At 41.2% G+C, this 16489-nt stretch overlaps 1 protein-coding gene across 1 annotated transcript in view; it reads left to right on the plus strand.

Annotated features, from left to right (window-relative positions):
* ckap5 (cytoskeleton associated protein 5) overlaps positions 1 to 16489 on the plus strand; it is a 42717-nt gene that overhangs the window by 21208 nt on the left and 5020 nt on the right. Inside the window, exons 14-42 of the mRNA XM_087171543.1 lie at positions 112 to 213; positions 1114 to 1224; positions 1658 to 1750; positions 2452 to 2637; positions 2758 to 2852; positions 3003 to 3186; positions 3347 to 3495; positions 3902 to 4076; positions 4236 to 4349; positions 4761 to 4889; positions 5027 to 5221; positions 5359 to 5485; positions 6192 to 6277; positions 6608 to 6718; positions 7360 to 7482; positions 8401 to 8550; positions 8650 to 8853; positions 8944 to 9079; positions 9180 to 9373; positions 9462 to 9634; positions 12127 to 12300; positions 12411 to 12531; positions 12651 to 12830; positions 12939 to 13126; positions 15218 to 15293; positions 15381 to 15569; positions 15743 to 15880; positions 15993 to 16076; positions 16185 to 16375. Of these exons, the coding sequence (XP_087027669.1) occupies positions 112 to 213; positions 1114 to 1224; positions 1658 to 1750; positions 2452 to 2637; positions 2758 to 2852; positions 3003 to 3186; positions 3347 to 3495; positions 3902 to 4076; positions 4236 to 4349; positions 4761 to 4889; positions 5027 to 5221; positions 5359 to 5485; positions 6192 to 6277; positions 6608 to 6718; positions 7360 to 7482; positions 8401 to 8550; positions 8650 to 8853; positions 8944 to 9079; positions 9180 to 9373; positions 9462 to 9634; positions 12127 to 12300; positions 12411 to 12531; positions 12651 to 12830; positions 12939 to 13126; positions 15218 to 15293; positions 15381 to 15569; positions 15743 to 15880; positions 15993 to 16076; positions 16185 to 16375 (4178 nt within the window). The remainder of the gene's footprint in view (positions 1 to 111; positions 214 to 1113; positions 1225 to 1657; positions 1751 to 2451; positions 2638 to 2757; positions 2853 to 3002; positions 3187 to 3346; positions 3496 to 3901; positions 4077 to 4235; positions 4350 to 4760; positions 4890 to 5026; positions 5222 to 5358; positions 5486 to 6191; positions 6278 to 6607; positions 6719 to 7359; positions 7483 to 8400; positions 8551 to 8649; positions 8854 to 8943; positions 9080 to 9179; positions 9374 to 9461; positions 9635 to 12126; positions 12301 to 12410; positions 12532 to 12650; positions 12831 to 12938; positions 13127 to 15217; positions 15294 to 15380; positions 15570 to 15742; positions 15881 to 15992; positions 16077 to 16184; positions 16376 to 16489) is intronic.

The raw sequence follows: 16489 nt of genomic DNA on the forward strand, positions 1-16489 counted from the left end.
TTTTGTCACCTGGTTGTCCCCAATTTTGCTGGGTCATGGACAATATGAACAAATATATCAAAGTGGCATTAACAGTTTAGAGCTGAAGTGTTTTGCGTCTCTTTTTTGCAGCCATCAGGGGGTCCACCTAAGAAAGGCAAACCAACCTCTGGAGGTGGTGGAAAATCCAAGAAGGCTGCTGACAATAAAGAAGTCACAGAGACTGAACTGTCCGTAAGTCTGTTTGCTTTTGACAAAAGTTTGTCACAATACCATACGAAGAGAAGATGGTTCACATTAGTTATTGGAGCGGTCAGAGTTTGGCTGATGTTTTTCTTGAGCTCCAAAAGCTCCTCAATGACATTCTGTGGCGCAGGTCATTCTTTGCCTGTTGGATAGATGATTCTGTCCCTGGTCCATTTTTGTAGTTAACGTATGTTACTGACTCATCTTCTCTCAAAGAAATGTATTCCTTCTGTGTTAGCAAACGGTATGACGTGACGTACCTTCAGAAACTCCTGTAGGTTAAACTTGGCGTCCCTAATGCCTTTAGGACTAAATGGCCAAACTTGAAGAAACTTGCTTAGCAAAATTAAGGCTACAACCAATCTATAATGTTGTTTGTTTGTTTTAACGCAAAAGCTGGTACTTGCTCCATTGAAAGAAAACATCTGATTTTGTGTGTGAATAAGTAAATTTCAAGTTCTGTTATACATCTTGCATTCCAGCCAGCACAGTAATGGTCCTTCTGGAAATCAATGAGGTTTCTAATTTAGTTTTAGTTTTCAGCCATTAGGAATAGACTTTTCACTTTTTGACATTGTGCCTTGTTAAAACAGGAAAAGCACAGGTAGAATTAATGATGGCTACATTCCCTTTAGGTGAGGCATTTCCAGCGCCCTGGTATTGTGTATGCTCACTCACTGACATGGCGTACTGGTACAGTGAAGGGGATGGAGGCATTGTTACTGTGACTGTTTCGACCTGTGCAAGTCGAAATGTCTGCCATGAAGAGGGTTTTCTATTATGGTTCTGAGGGATTCAGAACAAACAAAATATTGCTGTTGGAATTTCTGATTACTTAAGAGTGTGTGTGTGTGTGTGTGTTTGTGTGTGTGTGCGTCTTCATATCAGGCTGAGGTGTGTGAGGAGCTGGCAGCAAATGTACTTCCCGGTTCCTGTCTGCAGCAGTTGGACTCGGCCAACTGGAAGGAGAGACTAGCCAGTATGGAGGAGTTCCAGAGGGTAAATGCAGTAATTAGTTGATATAAGTCGGCACCTGCTTTGATTATTAGTTTATTTCAGATTCTAAAATGTGAGGAGTTGAAGCTTTTCTTTGTAATATAAAAGTCACAGATTACATCACATTAGGCTGTCAAATATTATTACATCTGGCATTTTTCTTTTTCTCTGACATTTAATAGACAAAATGATAAATTGATAATGAAAATAATCCAAAATTGCTGCCCAATTTGGCACTAAAGGAAATATTAAAAAAAAAAAAAAGTGTTGGGATAATATCAGTGTTGAAGAATCCCTTACTGGTTGAACACCAGCCTTTATGTTTTCAGTGCAGAGGACTTGAAACTCTACATTACATGTTGAAGGCTGATGTGTCACTACATGTCAAACTATAATATGCAGGATTGATAATCTATAGATTCATGTTTGATTCTAGGCTGTCGAGACCATGGATAAGGGGGTGATGCCCTGCCAGGCCTTAGTCAGGATGTTGGCAAAGAAACCAGGCTGGAAGGAAACCAACTTTCAGGTAACTGTCTCCGTTACAGCAGCTGAATGAAATGATCATTTCTGTGAAGCAATTTGGCAGCAGCTGTTTGGACTTGCAGAGTAACATTCCCTACAGGAAAATACTTCATTTTGGCGGGTTTGACCTTCTTAATAATAATAACTCTTTTGAAAGTGTTACTGGCTCAAACATATATGACTAGACTAGAATCAGAATTAAGACAGTCCCTTCACTGCATCCATGTTTCCATCACTTCCTCTTTCCCTTGCATTTTCAGGAATGAGTCACTTTATGCTTGTTTGCATCTGCATGTATTCCTATTTTGTAGATTTATTTTTTAATACTGCAGGTTATGATCAGAATATCTTTGAATGTGTAGACATGATTTATAAGTGCAGATGCTAAATAGAATTGATGATTAAAATTAGTTGTAGCTGAAAGATGTTAGGCTCTCCCATGATAACATCCATGATACAGATGAAAGGGTCAAATAACGGGTCAAATGAATGAAGAAAGCTTTTAATCACACCTACAATAAACACAATTTAGCTGTTTTTAAGCAGATGCTGAGTCGGTAAACAAAATCTATAATTCAGGACTAAAACACTTCAGTTGGTTCTTTCGTTTGTCCAATTTCGAACAAGTTTAAAATAAGGGATGTGTTGTCTGCTCCTCAGAGCAGAAATAAAAGCTTATGATGGTGGTCTCCTCTCTTTGTGTAGGTGATGCAGATGAAGCTACACATTGTGGCTCTAATAGCTCAGAGAGGAACGTTTTCAAAGACATCGGCCGGCGTGGTTTTGGATGGCTTGGTGGATAAGGTCGGAGACATCAAATGTGGTGGAAATGCAAAAGAAGGACTGACGGCTATTGGACAGGCCTGCTCACTGCCATGGACTGCAGAACAGGTTCTTAAACAATTTCTCGGAACATTAGAAGAGTTGCCCTCATAGAACTTGAAAACAAAGTTGGTTGATAGTGATGATGAGAATGAACATGCTGTATTTACAAGGTTTGTGTTTTGTCAGGTTGTCTCTATGGTATTTGCACAGAAGAATCCCAAGAACCAGGCAGAGTCTCTCAACTGGCTGGCTAATGCCATGAAGGAGTTTGGCTTTGCTGGGTAATTTCCAGTCTTTATTTCAACACTCATTATTATATCAGAGCATTAAAAAAGTCAATTCAGTGTTTTGGCTTAAGAAGAAACACAAAAGATATTACAGCACCTTAAGGGTGTCTGTTGACCTTTTTGACCTTCTCCATCTCTCTCCAGTATCAATGTGAAGGCTTTCATCAACAATGTGAAGACGGCTCTGGGAGCGACTAACCCTGCTGTCCGGACAGCAGCCATCAGCCTGCTGGGAGTCATGTACCTCTACATGGGAGCTCCTCTGCGCATGTTCTTTGAAGATGAGAAGCCTGCCCTCCTCGCACAGATCGATGCTGAATTTGAAAAGGTAAGCACTTTCCAGGTGGATCAGAGAATATGTTAATTAAGACTTAAAATCATCTTATGGTCACCTCACTACTTGGTCATCCTGACAACTGGTTTGCTACAGTGTATGACCCATGAGAGGGAAAATAAGAGATCTTTATGTATGTGTATCATCCTCAAAGATGCAAGGCCAGTCTCCACCAGCTCCAGTCAGATTCACCAAGAAGGCAGCAGCGGAGGAGGAGGGTGATGTCGGAGAGGAGCAGGAAGAAGATGGAGGAGGAGGAGGAGGACAGGACATCATGGACTTACTACCCAGAACAGATATCGGGTAACCAGAAAAGACAAAGCCTCTTTGTCGACCTACACTGACTAATTTTAATGCTTAAATCTGTGAAATAAAAGCTCAACTAAAACCATTTTTTAGTATGAGTATCTAATATAATACCACTATTTGAACATTGAACATTTTGCAAAGAAAATCATTAGTGATGTGATACTCAACATACCTCAGTACTGAAGTTGTACCCAGATATTTACAATAACCAGTGCCATTTATAATGAGAATATGTACATATGTCTAAGAAAACACAAGCACTCATTAATCATCTCACACACACACACACACACACACACACACACACACCCTGGAGTTGATGCAGAAAATCCTGACATAAATACTGTACCTGTTTTCTCTCCTATCGCTTCTCATGTGTCTCTTCCCTCCTGTCTTTAAGTGACAAGATCACATCTGATCTGGTGTCTAAAATTGGGGATAAGAACTGGAAGATCAGGAAGGAGGGTCTGGATGAGGCTGCAGCCATAATATCAGACGCCAAGTTCATCACAGCCAACATCGGAGATCTGCCTCTGACCCTGAAAGGTCGACTCAGTGATTCCAACAAGATCCTGGTTAGTAAGAGATCAGGTCTTTCCTGCTTATACAGATTCTAACCTCAACTTTTGTTCTGGCTCCAAAAGCTGTCACTGCACCACAGACTGTTTTCACCAGCACAGCTTTGTTTAACATGAAACAACATGTAAAATGATCATCGTGTGCATGGTCTCCAGGTCCAGCAGACCCTGACTATCCTGCAGCAGCTGGCTACAGCCATGGGACCTGGACTTAAGCACCATGTTAAAGCACTGGGAATCCCCATCATCACTGTTCTTGGAGACAGCAAGGTACTGGGCACAAATCACAAACACACCCCCAGTAACACACATCTTTGTTTCCACATTCAGCAGCAATGGCAGTGTAGTTCTTTAAAGGGCCATTCCATCTTACTTTGTTCAGTGTCCACATTTATTTCTTCATTAATTTATTAATTTAGCAAATTGATTTGATTTAATTACAAGAAAGTTAAAAGAAACACATCAGAACAAAATACACTGTAAATATCAACAGAAGAAAACAGATCTAAAACATAATGATACAAAATAAACGAATCAAAATACTGTGATGTGCATTTTGGAAATGTCCAAACTTTTTATAATCAGAAAATAGTAAATGAGTTAGAGGAGGCATGAGAATATGGAAATCTGTCGATTTAGTCCCTGAATATGTGGTGATGATGGACATGTCTCTGTCTGAAGGCCAATGTCAGGGCGGCTGCCATGACCACTCTGCAGGCCTGGGTGGAGCAGACTGGGATGAAGGAATGGTTGGAGGGAGAAGACCTGTCAGAAGAGCTGAAGAGAGAGAATCCCTTCCTGAGACAGGAGGTACACAGACACACACACTCTCTGTTCTGTCTTGTACCTTCTGGAGACAATTTATAAATTCAGGTGTAAATGTTCCTGAGCTGAATCATTGTACACATGATGCAGATCACACACATAAAACTTTCTTCATCTCACAGGTGCTTGGTTGGTTATCAGAGAAGCTGCCCACTCTGAGGACAGTACCTGGGGATCTGTCGTTGTGTGTCCCCCAGCTTTATGCCTGTCTGGAAGACAGAAATGGAGATGTGAGGAAGAAAGCTCAGGATGCCCTGCCCACCTTCATGATGCACCTGGGCTATGACAAAATGGCCAAGGCTACTGGGAAACTCAAAGTACTGAACTGATTTAGTTCACTATGACTAACAACTTATTGCTTTTTAATAAACGTTTGCAGAGTCTAATTGCTCACAGTGGCAGCTTCAGATTTACAGCTGTGTTGTTTGCAATTATTGTCCTCATCTCCCGCCAGTCTGCGTCCAAGGATCAGGTGATGGCCATGTTGGAAAAAGCCAGAACAGTGATGCCAGCCAAACCTGCTGCTCCTGCCAAAGCTGGAGGGGGAAAAGGCTCTGCAGAGCCGAGCAGAGCTGCTTCAGGTGTGTGTGACATCACAGTGAACAGTCTCACATTAAAACAGATTGTCGAACCACGTCTGTGCTACTTAGTGGTAGTTTTTCATATAATGTACAGACTAGGAGTGAATTCTGACAGCTAGAGTCCCATTTGACAAAATGTAATATTAAATATTCTCTAAACGTCCACACATGTACATCCCTTCATCTCACCTTGCTCTTTTTTTTTTTTTTTTTTTTATTAGCAAAGATTTGCAGGCCTTATTTTTAGTTACTGGTGACCTTTTTTGCTTTTATCATGCGACTTATTATTATTATTATTATTAAGTCATGTTCTAATCAGATTTGAAAATTGGGTCCAATTTTCCAATCTGTATAATGCCATCTAAATCTACCTGGTTGCCGTGTGTGTGTTCGTGTACGAGGTGGAGCCACTAATCACAGGGTTGGAAGTTTGATCACTGGGTCCTCCTGTTCACATATCAGTGTCCTTGAGCAAGACTCCTGTTGATTAGGCTAGTACCTAGCATGGTAACCCGCTGCCATCAGTGTGCGAGTTTGTATGTGAGAGAGAGGCAACTTAGGTGCTGTATAACTGAAGTCCATTTCCAGCACAAACTGGAAAACAAATGCAGTTTTTGCTGTCAAATGCTTTGATAGTCTGCTTAGTGATTGCTTAATAAATATGCTATATTGATACATTGGAGTTTGACCTGTCTGTCCTCTGCAGCCTCAAGGTCTCAGCCAGCTAGCGAGGACTTTGTTGACAGTAAACCTGAAGTGAAGAAGGTCCGAGGAGGAGTGGCTGCTAAGAAGGTATGTCCATCTAATCAAGTCCTGTTTATATGTTTCAGTGTGCACACAGAGAACGTTTGATTTTTTTTTTTTTTTTTGTTAAACTTAATAAATCTGTTAATGACTGTCCAACCAAAACAGAAAAGAATTTCGCTCCAGGCTGACCCCACTGCCTGTGTGGTATTAAATTTGTAGACACCATGTGAAGATATGCACCTCTCTAAATATTCACACATCACCGTTTGTACTCGAGTTGTTGTCAGTGGTTTTGCATATCAGGCATGTACGTTTCCTTTTTTTGTCGTTTCCTGTCAGTGAAGTGTAAACACTGATGTTTTTCTATTCACCCAGCCTCCCTCCCCTCCCGAGGAACCTGTCCCTCCCCCTTCCTCCAAGGACAAGGACAGTAATGCTAGTAAAAAGCCCCCCAGCAAAGGCAAGGCTGCTGCTGGCAGCCAACAGGTAGATGTGTAACAGGTGTCCTTGTGATGAAACTCAGTCTAGAATCTCTTCACTCTTCGTCTCCATGCTGCTGCTTATTAAAGCTAATGAGCAGCTAACGTGGACAGAGTTTCTCAGTGGACACTCGACAGTTGTTAACCCCTCGGCCAGCTTCTCTCTGCCTTGACCTGGTCCGACCTCGGCTCAGTCTAATCCTGTGTTTCTCGAATCACTAATACTGCCACTGAATATACAAGTGTATAATAAAATGCACATAGACTTGCATTTGTGAGGTGAAATCTGTTTAAAGCTTTAACATGTAACAAGATGCTGACAGGAGATTCAGTAGTTGTTTAGTTTATGCATGCTTAGAGAAAGGGAGCACAAACTGAGAGGTGACTCGTCACTTCGGTGGTTCAGGTTACTCCACTGCATGAATTTGTCTGTGTGACATGTTTTGGAATAATATCACATCAGTGTTTTCAACACTGTTTAACCTGCACTGAGATCTTTTCAGCGTAACACCCCTTCGTTTCCTGTTTCTACTCTTACTGTCTGTCACTGACACACAACATGATTACATATAATAAGTAGTACACATCCTCAGAGCACAGTGGTTCACGCACTCTCTCTCTCACACTGTGATGTTGCCTTCTTCTCAGGGTGCAGCTGCTAAGAAGCCTCCAGCCAAAGGCATGAAGGATGATGAAGATAAGTCTGGTCCAATCTTCACACTCATCCCCAACGCTAAGGAACAGAGGATCAAAGAGGAGAAGCAACTGAAGGTACGTGACTGACTGAAAACATGTTATCATCCAGTAGCTTAATGCAGCAACTGTTACACACTGTAGCAAAACAATCCAGCATGGTATAGTGATTTGCAAATAAAACAAGATTAAAATGAAATTTTAATACTTGAATACTTAATCGATTAACTTCAAAGTGTAGTAAAAAACCAATCCTAAATCATCCTTTGCCTTTTTAAAATGGCACCAATACTCCAATTCTGCACTTGTGCAGTTTTTCTTGGTACTCGGCAGATAGTTTGTTCCAAACATCTTTGAGAACTTGCCACTGTTCTTTTGTGGACTTAGGCTCTGTCAGCTGCTTCCGTCTATTCAGTTGTAGGGGAAACACTGCAGCTTGTCTTCTCCTCTCTGCTTCAGCAGTAGAAACAGTCTGACATTATTTGTAACCCTTTTATGTGCATCATTATAATTAAATTTACTTCATAATTGTAATTATAGATTATGGAGTCAATTTGGATAACTCAACTATGACCAGGACACACTTATTTCTCTGACTGTGTGGAAATGTGATGTTACATTACAGACGAAGAACAACACCATTAAAACGCGTTATGTAGGTTAAATGAGTTTAGTGTGGAGCAGCAGCTCTTTGTTTGTACTGTAACTGTACAGAGGCCATGAAAAATATAATTCTCCTAAATGTAACTAAGGTGTATTGAAGAAAACATGAGTAATAATGTTGAGTACTTATAAACCAAAAATATCTGTTGAAAAAAAAGCTCATGAAAAATGACAACACCTAAGTCATTTTGATACAAGGTAGACTTCAGTCTGAGGCCACTGAAAAAACTGTTGGCCTGATTAGAAATGACCTTGTCAGGCTGGCCGGCCTCTGGCTACTGAAGTCGAATATCACAAAATCTGAGCAGAAATTCTGTTTCTTTTGAACTGTAGATTCTGAAATGGAACTTCATTACTCCTCGAGATGAGTATGTGGAGCAGCTGAAGACTCAGATGTCCACCTGCTTTGCTAAGTGGCTGCAGGACGAACTTTATCACCTTGACTTCCAGAGACACGTCAAGGCCATAGGAGTCATGATTGAGGTAACGGTTGATTATATTCATATAAGGGGGTTGTGTTGTAGGAGTCGATTTACTTAGGTAATAAAGTTTGTTTGTTTAAAGTGTGTTTGTATTTAACAGAGGTTGGAGAGTGAGAGCGAAGCCACTATCGGCTGTCTGGACCTGATTCTGAAGTGGTTCACCCTGCGGTTCTTTGACACCAACACCACAGTCCTGATGAAGGTGCTGGAATATCTAAAGCTGCTGTTTGCCATGTTGAACAGGGAGAACTACCACCTGACCGAGTACGAGGCCACATCCTTCGTCCCCTACCTTATACTCAAGGTGAGCACACATCGCTCAGTGGTAAAACAGGCCACTGTGAAGGTTGTTTGTTTTGTTTTGTATGCTCAGATTCATCTCTCTCGTCCTCAGGTTGGAGAGTCAAAGGATGTGGTTCGCAAAGATGTGCGGGCCATACTGACCATGCTGTGTAAGGTTTACCCAGCATCCAAGGTCTTTCCTTTCCTTATGGATGGAACCAAATCCAAGAACTCCAAACAAAGAGCTGGTATGTCTCTAACTGGCATAAAGCTGCACAAATGTCGGATGGACAAATGTTGGAGGAGACATGTTCTAACCTGTTACTGTGGTGTCCTCCCTGTCCTCAGAATGTCTGGAGGAGTTGGGTTGTTTGATAGAGGGCTATGGGATGAATGTATGCCAGCCGACTCCAGCCAAGTCTCTGAAGGAGATTGCCGTTCACATCGGTGACAGAGACACATCTGTCCGCAATGCCGCTCTGAACACTGTGGTGGCTGTGTATAACGTCTGTGGGGATCAAGTTTACAAACTAATAGGAAATGTAAGATAGAAATCAGCCTTTTCATTCTTTAATCAATCCCAAAACTTGCTCTGTACAATTTTTCATTATTCATTCCCGTCTTTTCCAGCTGTCAGAGAAAGAGATGAGCATGCTGGAGGAGAGAATCAAGCGTTCAGCCAAGAAGACTCCTGCTGCTCCTGCTAAGCAGAGTGCGACAGAGAGGTCCCAGAAAGAGCACCCAACCAACCCCAATGCCACCTTCCTCCGCAAGCCTGCACAGGAGGACCCCAACAAACTCAAGTAGGTCACGTCTGACTCAGGGCTGTGGGATACATATAATATGAAGCCTAGCTGAATAAAAAAACAGTGAGGAGGCCGATAATGTGCTCATCACAAAATATATGATTTTGAGGAACAAAAATTCAGAGTGCTATGTAGTAAATTATAGCAGTTAAATCCTAAAGTGATGCAATTGATCAATGTGATTCATTCAATATATAGCATATATGACAAAAACATGATGCATACAAACTAAAAATAAGACAATTAAAGGATCCATTTGTAAGTTTTGCTATTGCTACATAGCCAGCGTTGGCTTTAACAGCTGTTTACTTACCAGTCTAGAAGAAACGTTGTAAGTTCAGAATCAAACTTCAATCCTTTTACTCACCAGCAGCTGTCTCCAGAGGCGGAAAGCAACGCCAGTTAATTCTGTTTTTGCTTCAATTTCAGTCCTTTTTTTTTTATTTTTTTATTTTTTTTTTATTCTAAATCAACAATAAATATACAACAAGCATCGTAATCAGTCATCAAATGGATATGATTACTGATCAACAGTGATTACCAGAAATCTATTTTGTCAAAGTGATAACAAATCTCTTTGTAAACACTTTTCCATCAGTTTTTGTAACAAATGAGGGCAGTTTTTGAATTGAATTTTAAAAATGTAGAAAAAATAGTCAACACAGTGAAATTAGTATTTTACCTAAACCTCTATCAGAAGTCCAGCGTGAAGCAAAATATCTTGTGTGAAATGTCTTAAACCCCAGTTTCTCCAGCTGTTCTTCATGAGCATGTTTCCATTCTGTCAACCAGCCTCCTCTTTAATCTGTCAGATCCATAACAGACTTCTACATGCTGTCGACTCTTGTGTCTTGACTGTAGTTACATTTTTACCATAAATCTTTTTAATGTTTGTTTTGTTCACGACTAATCTGTCCTTCTCTTCTCACCCTGTTTTACTGAGTCATTGCATGTCGGGTTGCTCTCACAGACACATTTCATTTTAAAGTAAAATTGGGAAATAAAATAATCCTCCTCACTGTCTGTGAGACCAACCTCAGTGTATGCGTCTCTGGCTGGCTGGTGGCCAGCTGTCCGTCTATCTCTTAACCCCTCATCTTTCTTCCTGTGTGATTTCCTCCTTTCTCTGCTCTGCCTGCCTGCCTTCTTTTTGGAGCAGAATAATGTATCGCACGTATAGGATGTGAGTACCTCTTCCTCCTCCTCCTCTTCCCTCTTTTCTTTTGTGTTGTCATGGTAATAATTCCTCTGAATGCAATCTACTATTCATCATTCTTAATAATTATCAGAAAAGCTTGTGTTAGTTGAGCTTCTTCACATGGTGGGGAATAAGGGTCTAACCTTGTTCCTCACCAGACTAATGATCTACATGTGCTGCTGTCACTTTAAATAAGGTTCATTCTTCCCTCATCACCCTTTTGTCTTACTTGTGAATTTTGTTTATATGGTATGTGGAAATTAGGTCTTACACAATCATGCCAGCTACAAATACAGGGACAGTCAGACTGGCTTTTATATAAACATAACAGGTATGTCCGTGCAATGTATGCTGGGAAAATTGTTGGATCTCCTCTTTAAATGGAACCAGTGGCTGTAGTGAAGTGAACAAACTCAGATTCTGGATCAGCTCATTCATGAAGAAAAGCTGATGATGACGCAGTTTCTTTTTTTCTGCTTGGAAAAGACATTTGTAGCAACAGCCTTTTTCAGTGAGACTCGAATGTGTTTGCTTTAATTGCTCTGCTTATTTAGTCGTGTGAAGAAATGATGTTGGGTCTTTAGAGATTTGTTTGACCAGTGGTTAAATGACGACAGGTGAAGCAGCAGCAAATTTAAAACAAATGAATACAAATATCTCATTTGCTCAGGTTATATAGCACCATCAGTTGGTTTTTGACTAATTATTGATCATTATCGTGGCCAATAGTTTTAATTTATTCCAGTTGTTGAGGCACATGTTCAGTGTTTTTTTTTTTTGTTTGTTTTGTTTTGTTTTTTTTCACTTTTCTAAACAATAAAAATGTTAAATATTGGTTTTTGATCAGTGCTGATCGGCTCCAGTCCTGACAGTCCAGTAATTTGGAAAAGATCAGACTATTCACAAACTTTAAATCTTAGGTTCTCCCAAACAGCTTTATTACTGATGCCATCTTCTCCCCTTAATGTTTGACTATTTCAAAGTGTGGATATTGATGGTTTTTAAAGCCTAAATGCATAAAATATGCTTTTAAAAAATGTAATTGATTGTTATAAAATGTTTCTCCTTTTTTGCCATATGACGATCACAAAGTCAAACATTAAATGACCTTCGCATTAGACTGAGGACTGTCACAAACATCCTCACCCTCACATATATTCTCAAACGAAAAAATAAAAGCTTGTGTCAGTCAGACCTGGAGCTGAAAGGCACTGATTGATACACTAGACTAAATACTCTGTCCTTCTCCACCATCTATCCTCCAATCTCTCCCCTCCCTACCTCCATCTAGCCAAGCCCGTCAGAACACCCAGCACAGTGAGTCCTCCCACCCCTCCATCCCCAAGGAGTTCCAGTTAGATTTGGACATGATCGAGATGGACCAGGGCAGAGTGTGTGAGCTTCCGGACCTTGTCCAACACAAGCTGGACGAGCTGCTGGAGCCCATCATGATCCCCGAACCCAAGTAAACACCCTCACAACTGACAAAGTCCGACAGATACTGACACGTATAACATTAAGAACACGCATGAATATTTTATGTGGTTAATGTTGTTTGTGCTTTTGTTTTGAAAGGATGCATTCTGTCTCTCCACACTTTGATGACCTCCACAACAGCACGGCCTCCACCATCAACTTCGTCATTTCTCAGGTGGCGAGTGGAGATATTAACACCAGCATACAGGCACTGGCACAGGTATAACACATACATATATACAGTGGTGTGATCTAACCCATTCTTTTCACTTTGTCATGATACCCTGTCGTTAACATGCTTCAAAGTGAGATCATACGTGTGTGGTTTGTCTCCCGCAGATTGATGAGGTGTTGCGGCAGGAGGACAAAGCAGAGGTCATGTCAGGACACATTGATCAGTTCCTCATTGCCACCTTCATGCAGCTGAGGCTCATCTATAGCACACACATGGCTGACGACCGGCTGGACAAGAGGGACATCATCAAACTGTACAGCTGCATCATAGGAAACATGCTGTCTGTGAGTAACTGCCTGCTGCTGCCCTGATAATGTGACATGACAGTAACTGTAACTACAACAGCGACACACTAACATCCTAATGAACCTCCTCTTGTTCCTCTCCGACAGTTGTTCTCTATGGAGTCTCTGGCCAGAGAGGCATCCATGGGTGTGTTGAAGGACCTGATGCACGGTCTGATCACACTGATGCTGGACAGCAGAGTGGAGGACATAGAAGATGGACAGCAGGTCATCAGATCTGTCAACCTGCTGGTAATCAGGGTCCTGGAGAAGTCGGACCAGACCAACATGATCAGGTTAGTGTGAAGAAACACTTGGCATCAAAATGAAATTTCATTTAATTTGCTCAGGACCATGAAATTATTCCAAAAGCTCAGTAGTTCTGTACTTCTGTAACACTGCTGGTTGTCTTCAATCTTCCTGACTTCGACATCTTGATCAGATGCGTTCATCAGCTGTTTTATAAAAAGAGTTTGTGTAGCGTTTATTTTAACAACAGTCCCTGTGTCAGTAGACACTGTTTACTGTTAATGCAGACTCAAACATCCTCCCTGTTTACCAGTTGTAATTGTTGTGCGTGTTGTACAGCAGTTTTCATTTGAAAGTGAAACATTTGTGTAGAGAATGTGTTTAATTGACGGTAGCTTTATACTAGGGATGTTAATAATTAACTGTTAACCGACAATAAGAATTTTGACCAATAAATACTATCAGTTACAAAAAAGATACACACATATGAGAGACAATCCCTCCTCATTGATTAGTATCCTTTTGACCAGTGGAAAGCTAATCAGATGTGCTTCCCGAGGCTGACCACTCTAGTGGAGGCGCTATCTCTGCATTCCTGGGACATCGGTACCATCTGAGAGGGTATTCTCCGCTGCAGGTCTCACAGTTAACAGTATCACACCAGACTAACCCCACCGCATGTCGACATGTTGTTATTCCTGAACAAAAACTAGTAGACAAGCTGTCCGCTGTGCTGCGGTATGAGGTAGTCCTGGCCTGTTTATTTTATTTTGAGGTCTGCAAAATGCGACTGCAAGTTTATGTTTTGTTCACCTGTTGGCTGTTTTTGATCATTAATTAGTCAATTGATCACCAAGTTTCTACAGTAGCCCAGAACAGACAAACCAAACACTGGCTCTAGAGAGGGGCGAGGGAAGTGGTATTCAATTGGTTGATATCTGTTACTTCACAGCTAGGTGCCACTAAATCCTACACAGTAGTCCTTTAACAGAAATACTGTTTTATTCATTCATCTTTTTCACTTAATTCTACTTGGCTATGTTTTTTGATTGAGATTCAGCTACCATCAAAGAAACACAACACTTCCTGCACAGATGAGCTGCATTAAAAGCCTTCCAGCATCTTTAAGGACCTGATAATGATAATTAGGGTTTCAGTGTGAAAGATTTACAGTGTTGAATTTCATAGACAGAAGATTTAAAGCGATCGAAAAACTTCCTGCTGAAACAACTAAATAACTTTGTAAATAACATTGTTAATAAACACTTGTCACATTCACAAAGAGAAATTCAGAGCAGCAAAGTGGTGAGAATGATATGACTGTGGTACTGATGGAATTAGTGCTGTGTAAATGTACTTGAGCTACTGCTACTCTCCATCTGCCATTAATCTCCAGCAGCACTGGTGTCCTCAGGAACACGCTAATGTTGCCTGAATTGCTGCAGCTTGGCGTTGTGTCAGGATCAGGTGTCACTAGCTTGAGCTTGTCTGTCCCTGCTCCAGCTTATTCCTGATGTTGATGCTTTTGTCGTCCACTTCCTTATGTTCAGATTCATTTAATGAGGGTAAAGTTTTGCACATATCACCTTCAACATCTGAGTTAACTTTGTTTAGCTTAACCAACCAAGTATAACCAACTATAAAGTCAAGCTTGAAATATAATCCCTTGGTCATACATGTGGATATATACGTTGGTTTTAATTGTTTAAAATGACCATTTTTGTTTTACATAATGTTTAGTCTTCCATGACTAATGTGTACAACTTACTTAGACTTTCCTGGCTTAGCTGTAAAAGGATCTTTAGATTATTTGTGGTCACTGAGTGAATTCAGCTGAAGGAGCACAGTGACCTGTTTGGATGTGCCTGACAGACAATGACAAGAATGACATAAAGAAATTTAGAAAAAAAAAACAGTGGCAGTAGGTTTTCCACCTCCTTCTGGGGGATTTAAAGGTGTTCCCAAGTTAGATGAGATATAAAATCTCTCCTGTGTTCTTAGTCTACACAAGGACCTCCTATCAGTTGTACCAGAAAACCTCCAGGAGGCATCCTGACCAGATGTTAGAACCACCTCAACTTTGGACTGAAGGAGCAGTAGCTCACTAAATTAACATTTGTTACTTGTTGTCTCTGCAGTGCTCTGTTGGTTTTGCTTCAGGACAGTTTAGTCACAACAGCTGGTCCTCCGATGTTCTCTGAACTGATCATGAAGGTAAGGAGGATCACAGCACAGGACCTGACCATACTGCATCACTATTGTACACTTCAGACTGACTGTCCTGTGTTTGTGTGTGTTCAGTGTCTGTGGAGAATGATCCGCTTTCTCCCAGAGACCATCAACACCATCAACCTGGACCGGATCTTACTGGAAGTCCACAACTTCATGAGAGTTTTCCCCAAAGAGAAACTCAAGCAGCTCAAGAGTGATGTCCCACACAGAACCCTCAAGACTCTGTTACACACACTCTGCAAGCTCACTGGGGCCAAGGTAACACACACACACACACACACACACACAGACACTGTATATACTCTCTGTATGTCATATTCTGAGCAGCGATTTAGTTAAATCCTTTGGTCAGATGGTTCAGATCCTGGGTCAGATATTGAGTTACCTATGAAGTTTTTATCTTTTGATTGTATTAATGTCTTGATAAACAGATCCTAGACCACCTATCGATGATAGAGAATCGTAATGAATCAGAGTTGGAGGCTCATCTGAGGCGGGTGGTCAAACACTCTGGAAACCTGTCAGGACTCAAGAGTGACCGAGGCAATGAGAAGTCTGGTCTGCGTGTGGTGAGCAACAACAAAAACACTAAAGTGGCCATTTTATTATAATGTAAAGAATTAAAAGAAACTCAGCAGTTCTGTGTCTCTAAATGAATTTTGTCCTTTGTTTTGTTCCCAGGACGACCGAATGTCAAAGGCAAAGGTCAGTGACATTCTGTCTGAAATCTTCAAGAAGATTGGCTCCAAGGAGAACACTAAAGAGGTCAGCGCCCTGCATCCCGAAAAAGTGTGTGTGTGTGTATGGACAGAAACCATTGCTAATTAAAACAAAGAGCCTGGAAAACTTCAGTAATGTGTGGATCTTTCTCAGGGTTTGACAGAGCTGTACGAGTACAAACAGAAGTACTCGGATGCAGACCTGGAGCCTTTCCTCAAAAACACATCCCAGTTCTTCCAGAGTTACGTGGAGCGAGGCCTTCGTATGATCGAGTCTGAGAGAGAGGGCAAGGCTCGCATCCAGACCTCAGCAGGTACAACTGGAACATTTCCCTGCGTGCTTTGGTGAGAATGAAGTCCGGGGTGTATAGTAACAGTGTTTTGTGCATTTTCCTGTGTGTGTGTGTGTGTGTGTGTGTGTGTGTGTGTGTGTGTGTGTGTGTGTGTGTCTCTGCAGTG

This window comes from Seriola lalandi, unplaced genomic scaffold (genome assembly GCF_002814215.2).
Source record: "Seriola lalandi dorsalis isolate HSWRI2012SDOR001 ecotype SW California unplaced genomic scaffold, Sedor1 jcf7180002055008, whole genome shotgun sequence".
Classification (NCBI taxonomy): Eukaryota; Metazoa; Chordata; class Actinopteri; order Carangiformes; family Carangidae; genus Seriola; species Seriola lalandi.